Source organism: Diadema antillarum, unplaced genomic scaffold (genome assembly GCF_040938485.1).
Source record: "Diadema antillarum isolate AM-2024a unplaced genomic scaffold, OU_Dant_1.0 scf00000071, whole genome shotgun sequence".
NCBI classification, from domain to species: Eukaryota; Metazoa; Echinodermata; class Echinoidea; order Diadematoida; family Diadematidae; genus Diadema; species Diadema antillarum.
Genome location: NW_027270960.1, coordinates 8,478,312 through 8,505,515, shown reverse-complemented (window position 1 = coordinate 8,505,515; position 27,204 = coordinate 8,478,312). Strand labels below are relative to the sequence as shown.

At 38.3% G+C, this 27,204-nt stretch overlaps 1 protein-coding gene across 1 annotated transcript in view; it reads left to right on the top strand.

Moving 5' to 3' along the window:
• Nucleotides 1-24,165, top strand: part of LOC139717034 (ubiquitin-conjugating enzyme E2 E1-like) — a 75,055-nt gene extending 50,890 nt beyond the window's left edge. The window contains exons 4-6 of the mRNA XM_071628549.1: nucleotides 10,553-10,685; nucleotides 13,756-13,903; nucleotides 23,241-24,165. Coding sequence (XP_071484650.1) covers nucleotides 10,553-10,685; nucleotides 13,756-13,903; nucleotides 23,241-23,338 — 379 coding nt within the window. The 3' untranslated portion in view covers nucleotides 23,339-24,165. The remainder of the gene's footprint in view (nucleotides 1-10,552; nucleotides 10,686-13,755; nucleotides 13,904-23,240) is intronic.
• Nucleotides 24,166-27,204: the final 3,039 nt, after the last annotated feature.

Here is a 27,204-nt window from a genome sequence, read left to right as displayed (position 1 = left end):
CAATCGCGATCTTTCATGACGTACTGAGCATGCCCAGTTTACTCCAATCGCGCGCTCGGCCTTTGTTTGGGGTCAAGCGGATACTGAAGTCACGTGAGTAATATCGCGATATTTCTGCTGCGTGCGTTCTCATTGCAAAACTCCTTACGAAGTTTCGCTCGAAGTTAGAAAAATCGCACTCCGTCTTGCGATTTTTCGGGCGATGGTTTAGTGATAGTTGCTAGGCAACTTTCACCATAACTTCTCGATATTTGTAATATTGCGAGTTTTCACCTGCAATGAGAATGGCCCATAAGCTAACATCAGGTTGTAAAGCCTCATCAAGCAGCCTTGAGAAGCCTGTTAGCTCAGTATAAACAGAATACAGAAGATATCTGATCTGATCAGGTTCTGAACCCACCTACAGGGTGTGGATTCATAGCCGTCTGTAGCAGCCTGGAAGAGGCTTTGCTGCGGAATAAATGGTTACAGGTTTTGGGAAGTTTTTTTTTTTTTTTTCTGGACAAAATGGACGAAATGAGCGAAGGATGTAAAAATGGACATTTTTGCCTTGAGACCAAAAACACTGACTTCAGTCAAAATGTCAGTGATTTAATGCTTGCACTTCATTGCATTTGTGAAATACAGTCTAGCCTGCCTTAGCAGCCACCTGTCTATAGCAGCCACCTGTCTATACCAGCCACCTGTCTATACCAGCTACCTGCTGTAAACAGCCATTCAAAGGAAGCCAAAACCCAAAGAGAATGTGGATTGAGTGAAAGCAGCGACATTAGTAGAACACATCAGTGAAAGTTTGAGGAAAATCAGACAATCGATCCAAAACTTATGACTTTTTAAAGTTTTGGTGTTGGAATTGCTGGATGAGGATACTACTAGAGGTTATGACGTCATGTGTGGACAACAATATAAAGAAAATATAAAGGGAATTCCACAAAAATTAATTTTTCATGAAAATTACACATTCCATCAATTTGATACTGACATATGTTCAGGGTACTGGGTAGTAATTATTCCCCCTGCTTTCTGAAAGCAGTTAGTCAAGTGCTCTATCATTATGCTAGAAAAGTGAACGCATGTTGAATTTTCTTTATATTGATTTTATAATTGTTGTCCACCCATGATGTCATAAACTCAAGTAGTCTCCTCATCCAGTGGTTCCAACACCAAAACTTTAAAAATGTATTTTTGTAACCTTTGCATTGATTGTCCGATTTTCCTCAAACTTTCACTGATGTATTCTACTAATGTTGCTGCTTTCACTCAATTCACATTTCTCATTGGGTTTTGGTTTCCTTTAAAAAATCCCTCTCTACTCAAGAAAGAAGCCATGTTAACCCGTTGAGGACGAGTCCCAAGTATACTCGGGCAAGTGTCTACGGAAAATGCGTGTTGTAGCAAAACCAAACCGTCCTCAACGGGTTAAAAACCCTGTCTATAGCAGCCACATGTCTACAGCAGCCACTCTTTAGCCCCCCTTGGGTCGCTGCTATAAACAGGTTTGAGTGTGCAAATATTATTTTTTTTGTTGTTAAGAACTAGCTACATATTTCCCTCATAACAATGCATCTTCTCTAATACATTGTAACATTCAATATGACAGCAGGTGAATTGCCACATATTTAATTTAATTGATGTGAGCCTGTTTTCATCCTATACCAAATATCTACGTGGGAGCTTCAGCACTACACCTGATGAGCAACCAAGCTAGGGTCCACAGAATGCCACAAAATTGATTTCTCACAAACTCACAATGCATAACAATGAGTTGATGCTGGAGTCATCAAAACATACTGCAATGCAATTAACCTGTTTCCTCTCTCTTTCTCTCTCTCCCTCTCTCTCTCTCTACCCCCTTCTGGTGACCTACATGTACATGAACGTGAGGATAACAGTTTATAGAGTTACAAAATGTATGGTGCAAACAGTTCTGTGCTGTAGAGTACAAGTGCCTATGTAGTTTAGTTGTCAGGCTGAATTTATCAAACCTTTTGTGACTACAGTGTATATTTACAAATTGTATGTATTTACAACCATATAAATAATTATGTGTGTGTGAATACAATAAATGGTTACTTGTGGTACTTGATGAATGTGAATGCTTACTACTGTTACCTCAGCACTATGGCCAAATTTGTAACACCCACATATGATTTGTAATGGGTCAAAAGCTGTGTCACGTAAGCCCTGTTTTAACAGAGCCTTTCAAACTAGAGTTACCGCGACAACGTATAGGTAGTGTCTTGGTTATCTTTTTTTTACCCTGCCTGTTCAAACAGTCCCAGCGAAATGTTGCTCGGACGTTGCCGTGGTAACTTTTGCCAAATTCTACCCCAGCAAGCTAGGGTAATTACCCCAACATTACCCTGACAACTCGTCTATTAGAACGCTCCTGTGGTAACATTCCTTTGATACACTCAACACTCATGCGCAACATTGCAGACAGAGAATGCACCAGTCACATGCATGGATTGTAATCACTGATCTCTATGTAGTTGAGACCAGTGATTGCCTATTACTTGATGTGCACAATCTAGAACAATAGGTTGCGCAGGCTGATGGGTGGGGTAGTCGCATCAGTCGACACATCCTCTTCATGGAAAACCTACCCAGAGAAGGTTTTTGGTGTGTGTTTGTTAAAATGGTACCCCTCTCTTTCTCCTGTGCTTTTACTGTCTGAGGCAAGGAATTCTGCTCCGGACATTGTCCAGACGTTGTCAGGGTAGGTCGGCTAAAACAGGGTGTGAGATTTAGTACATGGTCAAGTGGATACATGTATGTATGATAGGCACTGCAAATCATGTCCTTCCTCATCAGAACAGAGACATAGTATTCATGGCATTATGAGAAACATCACCTGCAGTATTATGAGCATTTGCAGAAACACTTTAGAATTTTGTGAGAAAAGTTGATTAATGAACACTTATGATATGTGACTGATATTAAACATTGATTCCATGACTGCAGAAACGTTAGCTGAATACATCAAGGAATTATAAGGAAAATCATGTAATGTGTCCAAACATTATGGATATTAACATTTTTGGTTAAACTCATGAGTCATGCAATGAAAATGTCAAAACAATACTACACATTTTCAGTTTTCTGGCATAATGACAGAGCTCTTGACTTATCTCCATTAGAAGGCAGGTAGAATGGTATTACCCTTCATATTATAGCACAAAAATACTTGTAGGCAACGAGTCAAGGGAATGTTCATGTTTCGTAATAAAAAGCACAATTAAAACATCTCGACAGCAAGGCGACTAGCACTTTGGCAGGAATACATCTGTTGTTATGATGATTGCTGCAATTAATGAAACCCGACAATGATTGCAAGTATCGCCATGAAATAGAGCCTGGTTGTCAAATCAATGCATGCACTGAATATTGAATATATATATGGCATTGAAATAAGAGCTACTATATTATTAAAGATTTCTTTGTCATGAGCAGTCTAATCCCAATCATCATGTCCAATATGTACTAGTTTTCAAGTGTACAACTTTGCCTGGTGTTTACATTGCATGATAAGATGCTGCTACATGTATTAGACATTCATTAATGTTCATTGCTTTTTTTCAGAGTAAAATTTTAGTCATAGACAAATATGGATAATTGTAGTCAGCTGAATTAATTTCTTGAGATGTACACACAGAAATGTATGATAAAAGTTGTGATTTATCTCCTTCTGCCATGGTAATGTAATGTCGATACTGTTTAGACACATCTACATTCAGATTTAGAATTTACAGTGAATGATTCAGAATTTTTGTAGCATGTTTTGTTGTGTAACGTCACCAAGATCATAACTTTTCTATAGTTCATGTCTTACTGTTCATCATGATTGAAACAGTGATACTGAACTTAACATGATTAGTGCCAATGTACTCAAAAGTTACTTTGCAGAATACAAATAAAGGAAGATTACATTGCAAGAAACAGACGTAGGATATTTACAAAATTACATGTAACTTGTATCATCATATGCTGTTTGGTTAGTTCATGTAGATGCATGTATTTCAAATAATGATACCATATTTATTCGAATATGTGTTGACTCTTTAAATGGCTGAAATCTGCTGAATTTACAAATCACTTACAATGTTTTAGGTAATCTTTGTAATGTTGAAGCAACATTGTTGTAAATGTCAATTTATGAAAAGATGTTGCATTTCTGACATTAATTAGGGTGTGAATGATTGAATATGTTTCCCAAAGGAGAGTAGCTTGTGGAATAGCAGAGCAAGAAAAGAGTGAGACCCCCTGTTCAGACACAAGCCAGTTTATACCAAAACTCGATAAAGAAATGACATAATTTGAATCATCGTATAGCCGACAGACCATTCAGACGCGGTTCAGACGCTAACCTTGACTGTTCTGGAAAACGTCGTATAGATGCTCAGTTTCCCACTGCGCATGTTGTTATGGTTATGACGTGGCCGCTAGCAAGAGAAATAGGGTTACCTTTCGCGCGAACTCACGTAAAAGCCCCGCCCAGTTATACCGTTCTATGGTCGCCATACGTTCAAACGCACAATAGACACGATGGAATGCTGATTCGTTATTAAATTATGAGCTAGGATTGTTTTCCTCATTGATGTCAGAAATCAGAGGAAATCAAATTCCCTCCCCCCCCCCCCCCAGCAAAAAAGAAAAGAAAAATGATAGCAATAATGATTATAGAATAAACAAGAATCACACAATCAAGGAGAGCTTGGAGGTCTGCTGGGGATGAATGTGGGATTTATAACTCACGAAAATCTTGTACATCCTCTAATTTTACAAAATATGACTTTGCAAACATATTGGCTATAATGTCCGTTTTGAAGTTCACATTAACAGAGTGCAAGCGAGACTTATTGAAGTTTGATTATTTCCAGTGTCAAATGAGTGTGGATAACCCTTGTTCTGACGCTCATGATACATCATTAAGGATGTTGATAGTAGCTTCCAATTGTTATGGTTGCATTATTCATTGTGTGCAAGGTTACTTTTCTGGTTATCTGATGTACACTGAAAGTCCTGTTAAAGGTACAGTTTACCTTTGGGAGCAGTGATTTAAAAAAATGTTTGAGTTATCACATTTGATGCATGAAATGAGGTAGGCTATAGTTGTATCACAAAACATCCTACCATAAAAAGATTTTGCAATAAAGCCTAAAATAGGAGGAGATATCACTATTTTTCTCAATAAACCATAACTATAGATAGTTTAGTCTAGAAACAATTTTATCATAACTATTGTTCACATTTTGTGTATTTAACAACACTTACCATTCACCATACTGATGCAAATTTGTACAGTGGTTGTTTCTATCCCTAACTCGCATTTTAGAACTATTTTGAAGCACTAAAGCTAGGTTTTTGTTTTGTCTGCAAATAGTAAATAATGCCTTTAAGAGAAAGAAAAGAAGAAAGCCAAATGATGGTTTCAGGATCTGCAGTGGGAATATGAAGTATGTAACTGTACATGCCATATATTTAGCGAGTCTGATTTTTCATGAATCGGGGGGGGGGTGTTTCATCAACGCTTGTCAGCGCCGACAACTGTCGGCGCTGACCAATTTCAGCAAAATCCTTGGTTTTCATTGGCTGAGATGCTCTGGTAACTGACTGTTACTATGGTGATTCAAGTTGTCAGCACCGACAAACGTTGATGAAACACCCCCCAGGACATCCTGACAAGTTCACGAGGGATTAAATTCGCAATAGTGGAGCACTGTGCTGAATGGACTAATGTATGCGTGCATGTCACATTCATATCCTGAAAAGAGTCACTATTTTCGTGTGTGTTTAAATTTGCAAATAGCACCTGACTTTCGAAATTCACAAAAATAAAAACCTCATGAAATATTTGGCATATAGTATCATTTGTATTTTCTCTCTCTTTCCCTCCACTCCTGCTCGGTATTTCATGTTTTTGTATGGTTTTTGTTTGTTTGTTTTATTTTTACCAGATTTCGTCTATGTATAACTAGAAATTTATCTCTATCTCTGTTCCCATTTCCCTCTTTCATTTATAACTGTTTTCATCTGGATCTGTGCATTTTACTTTCTCTATTTTACCCTTTTCCCTTCACCCTCTCTCTGATCCTATACCTTTCTCTCCTACCAAATGATTGTCAGGAATGAAAGTTTCTCTTTCATCTCACTCTTGGGTTGCCCCATGCGTCCTTTCTTTCCTCACGTGTGTCTTATTGGCTGAATACCGTATGATGTTTTCCCCCTTGCACAGGGGGTATCTGGCTGTAGAACCATCATCATAGCATATTGGTCAGAGGCAATCAAATTATTATTGGCAACCAGATCTGGAGGTTAGGTTGAAACTGAGACAGAAAGAAAGAGAGAGACAGAGAGGACAGACAAACAGACAGACGGAGGGGGTGGGGGGTGGGGAGAGAAGATAGAATGACCGTGCTTTCGCTGTTTGATCTCAGGTGCCACATACTGTGATCTCCTGTCAGCGAGCCCCGCTGAGCGAAGGCAAAGATGCGTGGGTGCGGAAGGGGATGCGTTCTACGCTGCATTCATTTAGAATATGATGCAATTTGTCCCTTTGTGAGCCTATTGGCGCTCTCTCTCTCTGAGAACTTGCCTGATGGGGAGAAAATATGCGCTCTTGCTGTGGTAGTTGTGATATATATATTATACAGATATACGTATCAAGCCTTGGAATGTATTAATCATATTTAACATTTCTTTCTGATGTCATATGCTCAAGGCATTTCCCATGAAAGCTCCATTGTGTTTACATAACAATGAATTATTCCAAAATTAGCTAACTGCCACTATAAGTGGGGGATTATTCATATGACCAGATCCTTGATTGTGGAGATGAGCAGGATTAACTTGTACCATTCCACAGGGATTTCTGTGTGGCATATCCACTTCAGTGGATTCATAAAGACTTGTTTTGACCATGTTTGCTAAACATGTCTTCTATGGATATCAGCAAGTGGAACAATGTGACTTTCATGTTCCTAGAAAATGCTGGTAATTCTGTAGTGTGTGTGTGTGTTTGTTTGTTTGTTTGTTTGGGGTTTTTTTTTAGTGTGTGTGTGTGTGTGTTTTAATTTAGAAAGTGATTTTCTTGCCTGATCATTTTTGTCTTCCGTCTGTCTTCTGTTATAAGACCGCTATATTTACTGGGAGTTTCCTGAAACTGCACAGTGCATTTTTCTTTATCAAGTGCTGTAGATGTTATATGAGCCGCTGATACAAGCTCCTATACTGAACAAGGTCATCTTGTTGATTCTAAGATCATCTTCCACTTCTGTAGTGTAAAATGTGCAGCTTTTTATATCGTAGTGAAAACAGAATTATATTATTACTATTATTCTTTTAAAAAATAGGTATGATTCATGATTTCTCATTATTCATGTCAAGAGTTGATAATCAATGAAACTGATACACAACTCATCGTACAAAACCAACAAAAGTCAGGTACATATGTCTGTTTTAACAAATAGTACCTAAGGATTAGTGTTTTCTTTATGATGACATGACTGATGAAAAGATGCTAGACTGCCAACCCAGGGATAACATTATTTCTGAAAAACACCTTTTTTTTTGCTACTTTAAAATCTGCAAGCCTGTCAAAATTTGATTCAACTTTTTAAGTCAATGGTTCTGCCATTTTTATGAACCTACAGCCAGCGCTTTTTAAGTCATTTCTATTTGCATGTGATAGGGATCACTGCCCGATTCCACAACGATAACTTCCCTCTAAACCTTTCACCAGTTGTTTAATTCTGCATTTGCCCACCTACCCACAATAAAACCACCTCAAAGAGACTGATGCGATCTTAGATACCAAACTGTGCAAGATGTCATAATGTACTATTTTGCTCATGAGCTGCAGGGGTTTACCACTGCTGAAGGTACGAGGTGATGCAGTTACATACGTGTATGTATGCAGGCTGGCATTGTGTTTTGTCGTGGATAATATCCTCCAGTCTTTATATGCAATTGCTTTTGCCCATGCTTAAATATTAATTCATATTACACCTTCTACCCACATCTGTGAAGTTATCATTTTGATAGTGCGGTATATAGTTCACACTGTTAAATTTTTTCATATTTTGAAATGTGAGATAATACGGAAAACCTCATGTAACTGTTAATGTGTGGAAATAAAGCAAGTATGTTTTGGAGTTGCTGTGAAACACGATATTTCGCGGCATGAAAATTTTTTGCGAATGGGAGCAGACGGCCTTATTAGCAGCATGACGGCCGACGGCCTTATTTTCGTGAGTTGCCTGTAACATTCAATGCATATAGTGTAGACAAGATCTATAGCGTGCATTTTAATTTTTGTGAAACTCGGCTGTTGCAAAATTCATGAAATTAGAATGCACTGCGAACATTCTTCATTTTACAGTAACTTGCTCAGAGTAAACATACATTTGTACATTGTATTTTGTTCATAAGATAGGGGACAGAATCTGAACAAAAGTGATGTGTATGAGGAACTTTCACTCATTTGGCTGTAAAACCAGTAGCGTTCGTGGCATGAGACTTTCACAAGTGGAGCCGATGGCCTTTTTCTCGGCTTGTAACTTTTTGCAAAATTGCCGACCGTGATGGTGTACAGCATTTTTCCCGGCATTCGATGCATTTGTGTAGACAAAAACTTTCACATGATATTTACTTTTATGAATCTTGGTGCCTTTGTGAAATTCGGGCAAGTTTCCTGCATTCGAAAATTTCTGGTTTTACAGAAATTTAGGTAAAGTCTGGTAGGGATGATGTCAAACAACCAAGTACAGTATTGCAACTTGTCGGTAAATGAAATATGAAAGAACATGTAATTCTTAGAGGAATTCACAGTTTATTTGATGAAAATTGGTCTTGAAATGGCCTAGACATCCAAAAAAGCAATCCTAATTAAATGAGACAGGCCACAACTTTTATTTAGGATCTCTTTGTTTTGCCTTGTTTTGGGATATCTCAGTCATTTCTTTACTGATTTTCATCAAATAAACTTCTAATTCCCCTTAGATAATAGAATTGTATGCTCTTTAACATTTCATAGAGTGGTTTCTAAATATCTCACAAAATGTTAAAAGCTGAATCCTCACCTCAACCAATACTAGTAGGCGTATTCTATCCCTTTAATATTCTATGTCATGGCCTGGAAATACCTGGAAAATACATAGAGTACATAATTATGTATGTACAGAAGCAAGAACATTACTGTTTGGTTTGTGTTCATCAGGTATTCATGCTGATGTTAAACAGCAATTTACAGATTTAAATGAAATGGGGCCACTTGGGGATGTCAAAGGGTATCTGTATTTTCTAGAAATCACTTCAAAGTTGGACTTTCTCATGAAACTTTGTACATGGTACATACATTGTAATTAGTGATTAGTAGGATTGAGATGAAACTGCTTAAAGATCAGGGCCACTAGTTCCTGAAGGGTCAAGTTTTCTGTCTTTAGATTGACAATAACATGTGTTATTATTTGTAGAGTCACATTAATCATTTCATCAGGGTTGTATCAATATGCACAGTGCAGTTTAACTGGCTGTACACTGTGTGTAGGGCATAGTGTAAGAAGATTAACAGGGTCATGTATGATACACGGAATGGCCTGCAGTAAGTATCATGATTTTGAAGGGTCACTCGTGCTCACTATGCATTTGTTTTTCTGTCAGATTTATGCATCAACCTCAGACTACTATTTTTGTTTTAATGAATGCATTTTACTGTTTTTGCCAGTTTGATTGTGATTGAAGAGGACTGTGGGGTTTCCCCCTCTGCTGCACTGCCTGCCAATTATAATATCACATAAATCCTGTTACTATGACAACTGAGGGAATGTCTGAGGTACAAGTATTAGTTTGGATGGTTGTTGTGTGGCAGAGAGTAAGATACTGTGTGCACTGGTGAGCATTACAGAAAATGAGGCATCCTTGATTTAGGAAATTATCCATCATCAGAGGCATGTGTTCACAATCAATAAAACAGATCTACACTGCTCATACCAGCAACTGAGCAGCAGACCGCACTGTGATACTGTGTGTGGGCGTTATGCCCGGCATTGACTTTTATTGAAACAGTGTTTCTGCACAGGGCAAGACGAAAGAGCTTTACATCCTGAGATGTGCTGTTGGGTTTCTCACAAGAGAACTCTTGAAGGTTTTAGATTTTTAGTCAAATGATGTTGTCCCGTAAGGGATCTACAATGTGCCACAGTTCAGAATACACTGTACATACAGCTCAGCTTATCTTATGCCAGATGAAAGTAAATCCACCCTCCCCCTCGATTTGATTGATTGATTGAGTGATGGATTGATTAATTGATTGTCTGTCTTCAGTGTGCTGTTTCATGGGTATTTTGAGATCATAGTTGTTATTATTTAACCACACTGAATAATTTTCAAGTAAAGCTTTCTTATTCTATGCCCTATTGTGATGAAAAAGAAGGAAACAGAAAAGCTTGAAAATCCTGCACTGATACATTTAAAAAGAATGTATTAAAAATCTGTAGTTATGTTGAGTTTGTGTTAATTCTTCTTCTTTTTTTAATATTCATCTTGTTCACAGTGCTGGTCCAAAGGGAGACAACATCTACGAGTGGGTCTCGACAATTCTGGGTCCACCTGGTTCTGTATATGAGGGTGGCGTTTTCTTCCTCGACATTCACTTCTCGCCAGACTATCCATTCAAGCCACCGAAGGTAATTCTAACATCTGTCAAACTTCCTGCTATGCGCTTCCTCAAACCCTTTGCATGCCAGAGCATATTCAGGCCACTCAAGAAGATGTCAAGGATTTACCTTTCCCCTTTTTCCATTTTTCAAAGGAACGGCTAATAAAAGGTGGATGAGAGTATAGACACGCAACGTCTGTGTCCTACAAGAAGATTAGATAATGTAACAGACTGTATTTCATTGTTTGCAAAATGAGCGTATTGTTCGTGCTGGCCGAGTTCTCGTGTAAGTGAACCAGAAATGAAAAGTGACAACAGTAGTCCCTAAAAGAAGTCAGCATTGCAAATGCAATAAAGATATCGGTGCTTTCAGTTTGGTTTGAAAATGCAACAACATTACTGCAGCATTAGAGTGTCAACTGATCATAGGATCAACACAACAGCTGATTGTGGTGAGCATCACTGGGCGGGCATGAACAGTACCACGACCAATACTTTCCACAAACTGTGGCAGCCCTATCTTTCCATGCACCCTCATATCTACTGCTTTCAGTGCAACTGTTGGGTAGACACTACAATGTATTCTGTGTGTGACCTGAAAACTAGGGCAACCCCATTCACTTTGCAAACTTGACCTGTGAGCTTGTTTGTTGCAGGGGTGTAATTTTGTTTTGTTTTGTTTTGTTTTGTTTTTTGTCCCTATTTCATGTAATACCCTGTCTCAATCCACACTGATTAAGATTATTTCTCTTCTGGTATGGTACCGTGCTGTGTTGCAACTCTTGTCAAGATTCTACAGTTGTATGTATTCCTTTCCTAGAAAGTGACCATATGTTCTGATGTCTCCCAAATAAAAGGAAAAAAAAATGCAGAGAGTGGTCAAGTAATTGCAATTCTGATACCAAGCAAGTGATAATGATGCCAATGCAAGAGACCGAAATGAAATGAATGTTTATTAAAATATGAAATGTAAGTGCTGTTCATGGCCACAGGTCTCCACTGCTTAGAGTTCGATGTGAACATGCAAACAAAAAGTGAATGTTCCATGAGGTAGATGAGGTCCCACTTCTGGAGCATCATGTGAACACGTGTAAAAAACAATCTGCAAACAGCATGTAAAACTATGTGCGAGCCCCATGAGCAGGGTTCATGCTGGGATTCAGAATGCTGTGTGAATGTGGTGTTTGAGTGTCTGGTTAGCATGCATGGTTTGCCACGCTAACCCCATGCAAACAAAGAGCTCTTTCAGATCGCTCAAGGAACTTGTTTGACAACGTGGCCAGCAACTTGTTTCGAATATAAACTTAACTTTTGTTGACGTTGAGCAATCTTGTTAGGTTAAGCTTGTTTTTTTTTATGTCTGAATATAGTTAACTAAACTTCTGAGGTTTCACTATTATAAAAACCTCGTCTTGTTCATCTTCTATTAAAAAAGTTACATTTGATAACTGTGGTCTTGAGGTGGGATTCCAGGCGGAGTATGCTCAGTCCTGAGTGTATGATTCGTTTGAAGTTTTGGTCCCAAGTCACAAGGGGGGGGGGGGGGGAGGGGAGCTGAGTTTGACCTTGCTGTCTCTTGCACAATAAATTTACATGCTTTTGAGCAATACAATATTTGTATTATATGTATTTACGAGTTATGCTTTGTGTTTCAGTGACAAAGTTGCAAAATACCACTGTTGCAGAATAATGTTTACGGTATGCAGTAGGACAAACATGATTACACATGAGATATATTTCATGTCTTAATGGGGATGATAAGTGCCCCTTGTCCTATTCTGGCTTTGCCGTGTGAAATGTGTCTTTATGTAAAATGCTTTTATGTCTGTCAATGTGGACAACATGTGTGTGAGTTGGCACTTTAATAACGGAAATTAAATTTTAGAATAGGTTAGCTTAGATAGAACATTTCATTGATATCTCATTTTGTAATTCCTTTGGAGTAAAAAGAACTAGTTAAAACATGTTTAATTCAGAAAACTGTCTATCGAAGACTTACAAGTGTGCCTTAAAGGACAAGTTCACCTTCATAAACATAAGGATTGAGAAAATGCAACAATATTAGTATAACACATCAGTGAAAGTTTGAGGAAAATTGGACAATCGATGCAAAAGTTATGAATTTTTTAAATTTTTGTGTTGGAACCGCTGGATGAGGAGACTACTATAGCTTGTGAGTCATATGCGTACAACAGTATAAAGAAAATATAAAAGAAAATTCAACATATTTTCACTTTTTTCGCATAATAAAAGAGCAATTGACTTGCCTTTTTCTAAAGGCAGGGGGAATAATATTACCCATAACATTTATCGGTAACGAGTCAGGGGAATGTGTACTTTTTTCAAAAGATGGAATTTTGTGAAATTCTCTTTATATTTTCCTTATATTGTTGTACGCATGTGACATCTAAGTTATTCATACACTGCAGTAGTCTTCTCATCCAGCGGGTACTGCACAAAAACTTCAAAAATTCATAACTTTTGAACGGATTGTCTGATTTTCCTCAAACTTTCAATGATGTGTTCTACTGATATTGCTACATTCTCTCAATCCTTATGTTTATGAAGGTGAACTTGTCCTTTAACTTCTAGCTTGGAATCAGTGCTTTGATTGCTGGTGCTGAAAGTGAAAAAAAAAAGTGGGGAACCTTTGAGGTGTTTTGTTGTTCTTCTTGGATACCATACAACATCTATGAACTACGTTTCAAGAAAAGAAGAACTTTTTTTTTTGTAATTTCTACAATTGGCAACAGCACAAATATGACTTCTGCATGGTTGTATGTAAAGGAGATCACTGTATAAGAGCTGTAGGGACTGCAATAGGAAAATCAGGATATTCTGTATTAAAGAGCGGTTCTGACTTCAGCGGGGGAGTATGTAATCACTTTGTCTGGCACACAGCCAAATAGAAGAAGATAAAAATTCTGTGACGTCCCTGAAGCCTGATATTTACTAGAAAAATATATTATATGGCATCAAGCAAATGCACATAAATATCGTAGTGAGCAATTAGTAGAGCAATGGATGATGCAAGTTGTTTGTTTGTTTTTTTCATAGTAGTTTTATCTTTGACTAAAAAGATATTGTTTGATTTGCAGGTGACATTTCGAACTCGCATCTACCACTGTAACATCAACAGCCAAGGAACGATATGTCTAGATATCCTGAAAGATAACTGGTCACCAGCGCTGACCATCGGAAAAGTTCTCCTCTCCATTTGTTCCCTCCTTTCAGATTGCAACCCTGGTGAGTTCATTTTGATTTTGTGATAGGTGATCTTCCAACCCACCTTTGCCATGAGTGAACTTGCGATATATGTCTTGTCATTTGAATGAAGTTAATTTTCTGAGGGTCAATTTAGCTCGCTAATACATGATTGTGGTGTACAGTAGTGTAAAAAGAGCCCTTCTTACATGTCGGATGTCACAAAGTGATATTATGATAAATTGTATAGAAAGCTTCAAGAGTAAAAGAGTTTGAAGTCATATGTTTTCTATATGATTGTATATAACAATTGATGTTAATTTGTATCAGAATAAGGCAAATGCTACACCTCAGTATCTTTTGACTCAGCAAATCAAAAAGAAATCAAATTTCTTTACATTTCATTGAAATCAGTCATTAATATCAGAAAATTCTTTTGTGTAAAGTGTCATTGTTGGAGAAAAGGGCTTATCTACATGGACAGCACAATATAATACACATAAATATGATATTACACCACTTTTATGCATTTCCCAAAAGGATTCTGGAGGCACGATCATAATGTTTACTTTTCATTAGCTGCCTTTATCATCTTTCCCATGTTTAAAACACATTTCAAAACACGTTTGCAAAGGCCTTTGGGATCGTGTTTCTTGAGTTGTTGGGTTTATCATCTCTGTTGTGAATCAAGAGGTAGGCCTTGTCAATGTGCAGCTCCATTGCACAGTATGACCCCAGGGGTGGAGACCATTTACAGGGCATTCAGACGCAAAAAATTTATACTAGAACGGTATAGCTATACCAAACGGTATAGCTATACAATGAATTTATACGTCTGAACGCTGACTAACGAAACGACATATAACGAAACGACGTATAGCAAAACGACGGTCAGAGCATCGTTTCGAACTAGAACTCGATAACGAATCAGCATTCCACTGTGTCCATAGTGCGTCTGAACGTATGGCGACCATAGAATGGTATAACTGGGCGGGGCTTAATGGGAGCGAGCACGAAAGGTGACCTTGTACCTGTCACTCATGGCCATAACAACATGCGCAGTGAGAAACTGCACATCTATACGACGTTTTTCCAGAATGGTCGAAATTAGCGTCTGAACGGTCTATCAGCCATACGACGATTCTTTATACGGCGTTTCTTTATCGAGTTTTGGTATAAACTGGCTTGCGTCTGAATAGGGGGTTAGTTGGCAGTGGTTGGTTTGGGTAGATCTGAACTATAAATGCATTTCAAAACAACTTTTGATTTATCATCTCCACAGAAACACATATCCTGCTCAAATGCATGCGATCACACATTTGTCGGCATTCAGAAATACTTTCCTAATACCCATAATCAAAGCAGCATTGTATTTGTCAACTGCCGAAATCTCCCAGAAAGTTGTTGGGAAACCTTAATTTGTACAGCTGAAATATGAGATTTATGTCATTTCTGTTGAAGTGAGTAAGAAATTGTGAGAGTAAGTTTTATATTCTACGCCGGAAGTGAGTAGATAACGCACCCAAAGAAACACCCAGTCTCTCTCAGGGATCAGTAGCAGTGCTATTATCCCTCCACTTCAAGGGATAGTGACATCCTGTAGTGGGGGTTATCTGTTTTATAATGTGTAGATAAATGTGTATGTTAGTGCTCCTGCCCCCCCCCCCTTCAATCTTATTCAATGGCCCACGGAGATAGAATGACAGGTTAGTTCACACAGTGGACTGTGGAGAAAAGTCTTACATAGTCCAAAGGTCTAAATTCTCTATGGAATGTCATTGTTAGTGTTATATGTCAATCAGTATTCACACATTTAATTAAGTGCGGTAATCAGTGGAAACAAATATGACAATTGAGTGTATCATACTAGATCTTGAGCTTGATTTGTGCGTCGTTTGGGGAGATCAAAATGAAATTCTGTAATTTGTACTTGAGTCATTGGACTTCTAGAAACCCGCAACAAATTCCAGCTAATGGTTCAGTGGTTCAGATCTCATTGTAGATGAGCTAGCTTCAAGGAGAATAGGCCTAGCTTTGGCACAAAGGTGTTAAAGGGCTTGTATAGTTTTGGTTGAGACCTAACTTCAGGTTTTTAACATTTTTGGATGAGATACTGTGGAACCTCTTATGAAATATGAAAGAGCTTGTAATTCCAAGAGGAATTCAACATTTATTTGATGAAAATTGGATATGAAATGGCTGAGATACCCAAAACAGAGCAATACTAATAAAATTTTGGACCCACATTTTGTTATGATCGCTTTGTTTTACTTTTTTTTTTTGATGTCCAAAACCGATTTTCATCAAATAAACTTTGAATTCCTCTTAGAATGGCATGCTCTGTACCATTTCATAAAGTGGTTTCTTGATATCTCACAAAAAATTAAAAACCAAATCCTCAGCTCCACCAATACTGTACCATCCCTTTAAGTGACAGTGAATTATTTTTGTTTAATGGGTCAAATGTTGGGAGTCCAAAGTCATGTTGAAATGTTGTAAAAGTACCTTAAATATAAACGCATTGAAAAAATATTTGGATGAATCAATGAAATTTGATGAATGATAAACTAAAATACTGTTATTGTAGAAATATATGTAGAATTGTTGGTATGATGAACTGGAGTAATATCTAACAGCTCCACGAGCTAGAATGATAATGATGAATTGAAGAGTCAAAACTGTAGGGTTCAAGGGCAATAGCAAAAATGATCACTCCTACTTTGCTATTAGATGTATGAAAGAAGTCGTCATATTTATCCTTTCAGTTTTGGCAAGTTTCAGTTTCATGCTGCTTGAATTTCAAGTTCAGTATATGAAAGGAGAAAAAAAATCTGCCTGAGTTAATTTGTGAACACTTTCAATTGATAGATTGTGAATACAAGTGAATACATGTAGCTACAATGTGTATACGCAAGAAGAAAAGAAATGTCCTTTATGTATGCTACATGATGCAGGAACCTGATTCATACAACTTGTAAACAAAGTAACAAACCGTGACTGTCCACGATGTTGTCCCAGTTGACAAATCAAGCTATCATTTGCTTGGGCAAACATATACAGTGCTCTGAAAGATGACCTGTAAATGGTTAATGCTAAACTATTTCTGAGGTAATTAATGTAGGCAGGGAGTAGAGTTTTTTTTTAAAGTCGAGAAAGCACAAACTTTTAAGAAAGGTAAACAGTTATAGCGATCTTGTTTGTGCTGTATTGAGTAATATGATCCTGTTAATGGACCATTCCCTGAGTAACATCACATGCTACTCTTTTAATACGCTCAGACATTCTAGAGAAATGGAGATTGTCCTTAAAGAAGAAATCCGGGACTACATAAAGTCATGCTCAAATGAAAGACAAAAATATTAAACGTTCAAATATGCTCTTAATTTCACAAATATTTGACGGAAAATATTTTTAATCATTTTGTTTAATATTTTTATTTTGCGAGATGCATTAAAAGTGAGCGAGACTGTTCTCTACCACAATGCAATTCCCGATGACGTACGACCCGCTCTTCCATTTTCTACGATCGCTGCCTGCCCTTGCCACAGAAATTGTGTGTGTGTATGTACGTGTGTTGTCGCAGCGTTCAGCGTTCAGCTCACAGCGTGCATCGCGTCGCGTCCCACTACACCGTGAACCATATACGTACTGCATACAGTTCATACATCGCTTGTTCTTTCATTTATAATTTTCTCTCCACTCTAATTAGCGCCCATTTATTGCCGTACGTTCATTCTATGTGGTTTTACTGCAAGTGTCATGTCGGGTCCACCTGGATATGCTTTCCAACCAGAGTGGAATCAAGAAGAGCTGACCGAGAGAGGGCTGCCGCTGCTGGCAGTGCTGATGCACATATCCTATCACACGCGCACTAATGTCATCCTGGAACCAGTGCGACTCAAAATGGTCTTCGCATACGACTCGATTTGGATTAAATTTGTATGTCTTCACATCAAATTTATCCGTTCCGATGTTGTTGAGCCATTTTGCACACCATTCCCTTTCTATTTCTGGGTTGGGTATCTGAAAGAAGCTCTTTTTCTTGCCTTTCCCAGGCTTATTCATAGACCCGTATTCCTGACACATTTGCATCTTCGCTCAATGTTATGATGCACGCACGATGTCGAACAGCATGCATATCATGCATGCAGCTCAGTGTATACAACGCAGTTGCACTAGGTACTGTACGTGTATTGAGCTCCTCCTAAGCTCCTCCGCAAATAAACTTCGCTCGAGCAATGTGAGGGTGAAACGTCATCGGGTCACGTGATTAATTTCGATTCCGTACAGCAATTTGAACTGTTTGGCTGAAAATATTCCCAAATGTAAAAATCTCGTTTTCTGCAACGGTTATGAAGTGAGGTATATCATTAAGCTCATCGGAATCCTGGATTTCTTAACTATATTATGAATAATCTTTGTATAGGTCGTGGATTTCTTCTTTAACTCTGTAGGCACCACGTCCGCATGCCAGATTCAGTTAACGGCTTGCCAAGTTTGCATATTTTGTTCAAACACTCTGACTCGCCTAAACTGATTGAAACATTGTCAAATGCCACAGCTCAATGAAAGATTCACTTGCACTCTATTCCCCACACAGAAAGCTTGTGTTGTGTGATTGAATAGCAGACGTGTTCCATAGGGGGTTTCAAGTAAATTCTGATTTTCTATCATGGTTGTGTCTGCAAAAGTCATGCCCCCAGACCTAGACACTTTTTCAAGAAAAATAAGCACAGCTTTGTCATAAAATTTACATCGCAGCAAAGCTGGGAATTTCCTCTTCTAACTTTGCTCATTGCATGTCTAGCATAAAAATTCCTTTAAGAAGTTACATAGTTTTGAAAAACAAAATTTTTTTGCAAAAGCACTCGTGTGTCGTGATCTCAGAAGAATGTGACACACAGGGGGTTTACACCGTGGCACGCACAGAGTTGAAATGTCTTTTGACTGTAAAGTCAGCAACCTCTGGCTTTGGGTGGGGAAAGAAGGGTTCATTGACCATATCCCTGGCAAACAACAACTTCATTATCATGCTGTTCAAAATGCACTTTTGCAATTTGCACTGGGATGAAATGTATCTGGAAGGAAGATATACCGGTATTCCAGTCCGGCATCTCTCTGGGTTAGCCGTCTGAAAAAGACAGGCGGATTTCCCTTGGATCAAGCTACACAGGCTAGTTGCATAAAGGAGACAAATTTATTACAGGTTGATGCTTGTGGAGAAGCTCTATCATTTTCCAGCTTTTGTGAAGTATAAAATGTATGTATGTATATGTATTTTTCCCCGGAGTAATTTTTTTTTTTTTTTTTTTTTTAATGTTAGTGTATAAATTGCATGGTAAACTATCTGTCAAACCGAGCATTAGCTGTGAAGGTTGTATTTAAATTTGACTTCGCTGAAAGAGACGTATGTTATTAGAAATCATTGTCATACAATACATACGTGTACGACACAGTCGTCAGTGCCACTTGTGTTATGCAAATCAGGAGACCAGGCCTCAGCATACAGATTAGCCAGGAGCCGATGGGATTTTGAGTAGCTTTTTTTAATGTACTGAGCATCTTATCCCAGATGAGGTTAAAATGGTCTTTATCATTCCTGTACCGGTATTGTTGCAATGATCTTATTGTCCCCGCCGAACCTACACAGAATTTCAGTCGTGACCTTTGACCTTGACCTTTGACCTATATTGTACATTTTGCTACAAAATGCTACTCCTTCGCCATTTCTAACCCGATTTCGATTCCGTTTGCTTTATGTGAAGGCACTAGGTGAGGGCTTCAAAACTTCTACACAGAATTTTGACCTTTGACTTCTTTGACCTTTGACCTTGATTTTTTGACCTATATTGTACATTTTGCTACAAAATGCTACTCCTTCGCCATTTCTAACCCGATTTCGATTCCGTTTGCTTTATGTGATGGCACTAGGTGAGGGCTTCAAAACTTCTACACAGAATTTTGACCTTTGACTTCTTTGACCTTTGACCTTGATTTTTGACCTATATTGTACATTTTGCTACGAAATGCTACTCCTTCGCCATTTTTAACCCGATTTCGATTCCGTTTGCTTTATATGATGGCACTAGTTGAGGGCTTCAAAACTTCTACACAGAATTTTGACCTTTGACTTCTTTGACCTTTAAATAATAGCAGGAATGCAGGCTTTAGGCTCTGCAGCAATCTTTCATTCTGCACTGAAATTGTTACAAGTATCAGAAGTACAGTTTTCTGCTGTGATTATGTATGTGTGCATTTTGATTTTAAAAACTGGACAAATTTATTGGGACTTGCACTCTTTGTATTAAGAAAAAAAAAAAACATTTAGTCATACATATAGTTTGCCTACTTAATGAAATATAATTCAGGATTGCTGGTCCCCATGCATGTTCTATTCTCAAGTTACATTGCGAAGTAGCTGATATTGTGACATTGTTTACAACAGTATTATATTACTTTATGATGGAGAGCGATTTCAGACTTCCAAAAGAACTTCATTTATAAAGTGCATTGCACAGAAACGTTTCATGCTCATTGTGTTGTTATTATTATTCCAAAACCAATCTGAAATTAGGATTCTTCTCAGATAACATTTTGCCAATCATGGGTAAAGGTTTTTTAGTAATCGGCATACACTTGTTAAACATACAGTGCTCGATTCTGGGTGCACATTTGTAATCTTTAAGGTGTGACCTCTACACCTGTTCAAAAGGAAGTGGGGCTTGACTCAACCTTGTACAGTTGTACCATGGTACACAAATACATGCATGTACTCATGATACACAAAAAATGAATGAAATGCTGTATGATAACTGACTGCTTACTGTATAAGCTGTTATTTTCACTAGGGTTATATTTTCATGAATTTTGCAATTCACAATTTGTTAATCAGTTGCAATAACTAACTGCGTGTTTTGCAGTCCACAAGAAAATTAATTTCAATGTTGAAACTCCTGACCTTCAGAAGTTTGTTTCAGAAACATGATTTAAAAATTATCAATTTTTGTTGTGTTAAGTCTCTCTTCTTGTCCCACATACCCCCACCCCAACTGCCAATGACATGCATATCAGTTGACATACACACATTGGAGCTTATAGGCAGTTGCAAACAGGGGACAATGAAGAAATATCTGTGTGATAAAGTGGAATGCAGAAATCAAAACAGTGCAACAGTAAAAGGAGGTAAAATTTTAGGATATTTCATAGCATATTCAAAAACTTTGTACTGTATTAATACATTTTGGTGCATGGCAATTTCATGTATACAGATAATCAGAATTCCTGATTGGTGATATCTTAGATCTTATTCAAGAATTATCATAGGTGAACTAATATGACAGGAGAGATGCCAGAGCCCTTCCCCCCTGTTCAGATGCAAGCCAGTTTATACCAAAACTCGATAAAGAAACGACGTATAAAGAATCATCGTATAGCCGACAGACTGTTTAGACTCTAATCTCGACCGTTCTGGAAAACGTCGTATACACGTGTAGATGTGCAGTTTCCCACTGCACATGCTGTTATGGTCATGAGTGAAAGTTATGGGGTCACCTTTCATGCGCGCTCCCATTAAGCCCCGCCCAGTTACACCGTTCTATGGTCGCCATACGTTCAGACGCACAATGGACATGATGGAATGCTGATTCGTTATCAAGTTCTAGTTCAAAACGATGCTCTGACCGTCGTTTCGTTAGTCAGCATTCAGACATATAAATTCATTGTATAGCTATACTGTTTTGGTATAGCTGCACCGTTCTAGTATGATTTTTTTTTTTTTTTTTGCGTCTGAACACCTTCTTCATTGTTCTTCATTAGTTGTATCAGTTTTAAAGGCATGTAGACTTTTCAAGATGTATACAATGTAGGGAACACCAACATCAAATCCTGCTCAAATGTCTATGCCAGGTGTCTTATTTTATTTTTGTTTTTGTTTTGGGGTTTTGCTTGATGTTATCAGTATCCATGAATAGCTCTGATGCATTCCACATGGTGATCACATAAAGAAGCTGAGGGACATTTTGATAGCCTCCTGAAAATGTCCTCAAAATTTGTGTGTCAGTTTTCTGGGCTGTGTCAACACACCTTTGGCAAGCCCAGGTACTTAAAGAGCTTTGTTTGTTCTGTAGCTTAGCTGAGCTTCCATGTGCACCTTCCATGAGCTAGCTGCCTTTGTTGTTGGGCATGTGTGTAGAAGGAACAGTAGAGGGTGCTATTTATATCTGTGAGTCAGACAAGAATAAGTGATGAGGGTTTGTGGCTCTACACTCTTACTGTAGTGTCTTTTCCCTCTTTTCATTGCCATTTAGGCGTGGATTGTGTGCAGTTTTTGATTTAAAGAACTTTGAAAAAAAAAAAAAAATACCTACAAACTGTTTTTTTTAAAGCAAAAGATCATTAAATATGTATTAGTAGTAAGCTAGTGGAAGAGTTGCTCTTCTGTTTTATTCTTTTTATGAGAAACATGCTATCATTTTCTTAAAATGTATAGCAAAACTTGACTTACCCTTGATACTCTACGTAGAACATTTTTTTCTTTCTTTTTTTTTTGAGGGGGGAGGGGAAAAGTGTATCACTCTCTTGACATGTCTGCAGTGTGTACTATGGATGTTGTTCAATGATCACTTCTTTTATATCAGTGGATGTCTAGTGTAGAGCATAATAGCAGAGTAGCATTCATCAATGGCAATAACAATCGCATGATCCTATGCCGCATAATATTACAACTCCACAAGACATCTGTGATGAGTCACTATCGCTCTAAAAGTAATCACTTCTCTCCTCTCTTTTTTGTCTGACTTCTTCAGATGTTTACCTGTGAGTCATATCTTGTTCTCATGCATTTCATTGCATTTTTTTTTTAATGTGAACTGTTCCCTGTTGCATTAAAAATGCACCATAAGTCAGAAAATCAAACATATTGTATTAAAGTCTGGTATAAGCCAATCAAAATTGAGTATTCAGAGACTCATGCTTGATTTTCTGACTTACGTTTGATCTCAACTTTTATGCAACAGGGCTACATTTATTCATGACATCTTATATGGCATGCCCTTGTGGTGGGATTCATTGCCACCTTTATGATATCTAATTAAATTGCCCAGAGTTTGGTACAGTTTGTTTCGTTGTCTACAGTTCAATTGCATACGTGCTACAATTCGTGAACTTCCTTGTCCATGAGCATAAAATTCCAGCATGGTAGCAGCAGGGGGGGGGGGGGGGGGGGGGGGGGAGACCTCTCCCACCCCACCTCCTTGTTAGTAGGGTATACTGGTAAATGTATTCCTCCTCCTCCTGTCTCCAAAATGTGCTTGCCAATATCATGTAGCGCAACAGTTTTTATCATGCCTGTCACATGTCTGTGTACCATCTATCATTGCAGATGATCCCCTTGTTGGCAGTATAGCAACCCAGTATTTATCCAACCGTGAGGACCACGACAGGATAGCCAAGCAGTGGACGCTGAGGTTTGCGACATGACGCAGGAGTCGTCTGCGACATTGCGGGCAAACCTCTTTCTCTTTCTCTCCCTCACTTTCCCCCTCTCTCTCCTTCTTTCTCTGATGCTTTTCTCTTGTGTATCTCCTCTTTCCCCCTGTTTCTTTCACAATCTTGTACAGTAAAGTCTAGATTTTAAGTTTTACCTGCTACAGTCTACCAGTGGTTTCAAAACTCTGCATCATTTTTTCTTTTCGTAGCCAGAGGGATGCCATCCCACCACTGGTGCATTGCATTACTTCATTCTCTAAAGTTCAGATGTGTCAATCTTTGAGAAACTGGCTGGATGTGGGTGTATCTAGTGTATCAAGTCTTTGGTGATTGATACAAGAAAATGGGAGGAAATAAAACCCAGTTCAAGTTCTCAATTGATTATCTAGTCAGAGGACTGATACGAACATCTGAAGTGGAAGTAATGTCATTTGCTGTTTTGTTTTTGTGTTGTTCTCACCCAATGTGCTTCAGGCTTCATTGTTTTATAGAGAATACACCTGTTGCTGCCGATGCATTGGGGAGAGGAACTTTATCAGGATCATGTGTGTGCCTATCGCAATTCACTTTTGTATAACGGACCGTAGAAAGATGACAGTTACCGTTGTGTAACATAGTTCGTCTGTAGGATTCTGTGAACTCCCATCACGTAATGGGTGCTTCTCTATTGATATATTCATCACTCAACAAAAAGTATGCTTGCCAAACGAGTTTCACAGACAGTGTGATACCAGATGTTGCCCAAGATTCTTTCTACCTAGCTGGGGAATGCCAAATTGATGAGAAGGCGATTGAGACAGAATTTTACATTTGAATGAGTTTGAATACTGCCATTAAATGATTTTTTCTTTAAAAGTTTCAACATTTTCCCCACTAGTACCCCTCTTCACTCTCTCTCTCTTTGTATGTTCCCCTCTTATTCTTTTTTCTCATCCCCCCCCCCCTGCTACTTACTCTGTGCAATGGTCCCCTCTCTTTCACTCCGTGAATTGTCTTTAGTCATCGCTTCTTTCTCTCTTGGTCCATATGTGATTGAAGTGCCATCAAAAGACGTAGACGCAGTATGTAGATGAGAAGCGGTACAAAAAGGGTTTGAACCACTGGTAGGCTGCACCAGCCATGCTCCGTCAGTAATTATCGAACCTCTCGCATGTTTGCTCATTGCTAACTCTATATGTAAATGTTCAAGTTGTACATTCTCCGAGTCGTCCCCAAAGATGGCGCTGTTGATCGAGAGTGACAGAGACGAAAAAAATAAAAATCTAAGGGATGATTCCAACTTGATAGATTCATGATTGGTGACAAGTGTGTGCTACAATGGTAATCGCTAACTTGTATTTTGTCCATGCGACCATCACGAAAAGCTTGTCATGAAACAGTACCATTGAGTTTTGTTCTTACTGTATTCTCAGTCGACATTATTTTTTTTTGCAAGTTGTTTTGTGACACATCTGGATACTTGTGCAACCAGCCTTAGCAAGCTGATGTGAAAATTTGGTTGGATACGGAAGTGCAGTATTATTTCAATTGATTATGGTAGTTATTGAGATATTGTTGATTTTTGGACAGTGTATGTGTAAACTAATAATGTGTTGTGATAGGCTGCAGTTTGCAAACAGCCTGGATCTGAATTCGAGGTAAGAAAAAAAAACCCCTCAAAACTGATGTTGAGAAAACACTACGGAATGATTCCACCTTGCAACAGTGTTATCTCACCATTTAGAAATGGAAAAGAAAAGGAAGCTTTACTGCAGTTATATTGTCCATCAACTAGATAAGTTTATACATGATATCACAAATCGTATGGCACTATTTTACAGTCGTATGTCAGTCTGTAGCGAGTATTTCATTTTGATCTGCGTCATTGTGGTTTAATAGCTGGAGAACTTGTGTAATGGGCATTTTACTGGGAGAATTAAATAGTGCTAGTTCCATGGATCCCAGCACGCTCTGAACAGAACATAGTTGAAGCAGGTCTGCATCAGTGAAACTGTTCTGCAGGAGATCAGGATATGAAATTACATGAGGAATTGCAGTTGAATGTCAAACCTTGCTGTTTTGGTGCTATGATATGCTGTTGACCCTTCTGCTTCCATTTCTAGGAGCAGTCAGAGACATGGTTTCTTTCTGTATTCGCTCTAGGCAACATTGATTTCATTTCTACAAACTTTGACCATATAACGTTAACCGACTGCACATGTGTCGATATGATGATTTGATTTGATTTGATTAAATTAAAAAGGCTTTAAGAGAGGATTATAGTATTAAAGAGTTAAGACATTTCAAGAATGGCCATGAATGCTAGACATGGGCAGGACAAAGTGATGACTTGATTTCGAAAGGCGATGACCTCCTTCAGAGAAAAAGACAAATTTGCTCCAACTGAAAAGTCAGAGGCGTACCAGTATGAGACATTCCAGCAAGCACAAGGTGAATTAACTGTGGTCATGCTACTTGTGTGATAAACGTATAGTGTAGTAGCGGCATGTAATAGTGTCATATCATGATGATGTTAATAAAATGCTTTGCTTTGTCAGGTTCCCATAAGACAGAATCACCATGGAAATGGTGCTCTATTGACATGAAATTGGTTTTATATTCACTTGAATTGTTGGCTCATGGCCAAACATCTGTTGAATCGTCTCCTTGCCCCCTTGAGTGGAAAGTGAAAATAACTTTGAATACCCATGAGAGGTATCATCCGCACACTGAGGTAGAGAGCAGTAGTGACCTGCGGCCTTGAATGTGATCTCAGAACCGAATGTTGCAGCTGGGACTACATCAAGAATAAATGTCCAGAAGCCCTGATGGCCCGATTGCTCATGTCAATGTCTTTTTAAAGAGAAAAAAAAAATTCTGTCATGGATCCTCCTCTGATCGGTTACAACTCATTGATGATTGACGGCGATTCCTGTGAAATATATCTGTATGTAATGTTTTATTAATGGTATTCCACTGCTGCATACTCAAGCCATGTGTGCACCGCTAGGACTTTCCCCGAGAACTCTCTATGCATTGGGAAAAAAAAGTAGACAGAGTGGAATATTTTGTATACTGTTCACAAAGACAGATTATAAGGAAAAATATCCCACGCTTTCTATAAGCCTGTATGCAAAGAAATTCATATTGTTTTGCCATGTTTGAAGTAGTAGCCCCCTTTTCGGTAAGCCCCCAAAACTCGAAATTTCATCCATCTGAGAAATGGCATCGGTTTCAAAATTGCATGCATTATGGTTTTTTTTAGTTTATAACTTCCAAAAGTGTGGTAGTGAGAAAGCAGTTTTAAATAGTTCTGTTTCGATTGAATGTGATAGATGCAAACTTCATCCGACAATCGATGCACTGAAATTGAATTTCGCGACAAGTTTACCCATTGAGTGTCCTTCCAAATTCTAATGAGTTCATTGCTGTTCGAAAACCCTCCCTAGGATGTTTGACACTGAAGACTAAGGGCTGACAGGTGAGGTACATGTAAGGAATGACAAACATACAAATGTACATAAGTTTAGGAAGGTACTGGTATATACTGTATATGCCATATATTTCGCGAGTCTAAATTTTCGCGAATCGGGAATTCCCGACGATTTCGCGAGTGGTTAAATTCGCGATCATAGAGTCCTGTACTGAACGGAGAAAATGTACACGCGTACGTCACATCCACATCGGGATCAGAGTAAATATTTTCATGTGTCTTTGATTTCGCGAACAGCACCTGACTCGCGAAATTTGTGAAAATAAAAACCTCGCAAAATATTCAGCGTATACAGTATATAAATGCCGTATAGTTTCTAAGGATCATTTGTATAAATCTAAGTGAAAAGTATCATCCTTCGTAAGAGGCAAAGTTACAATTTCCC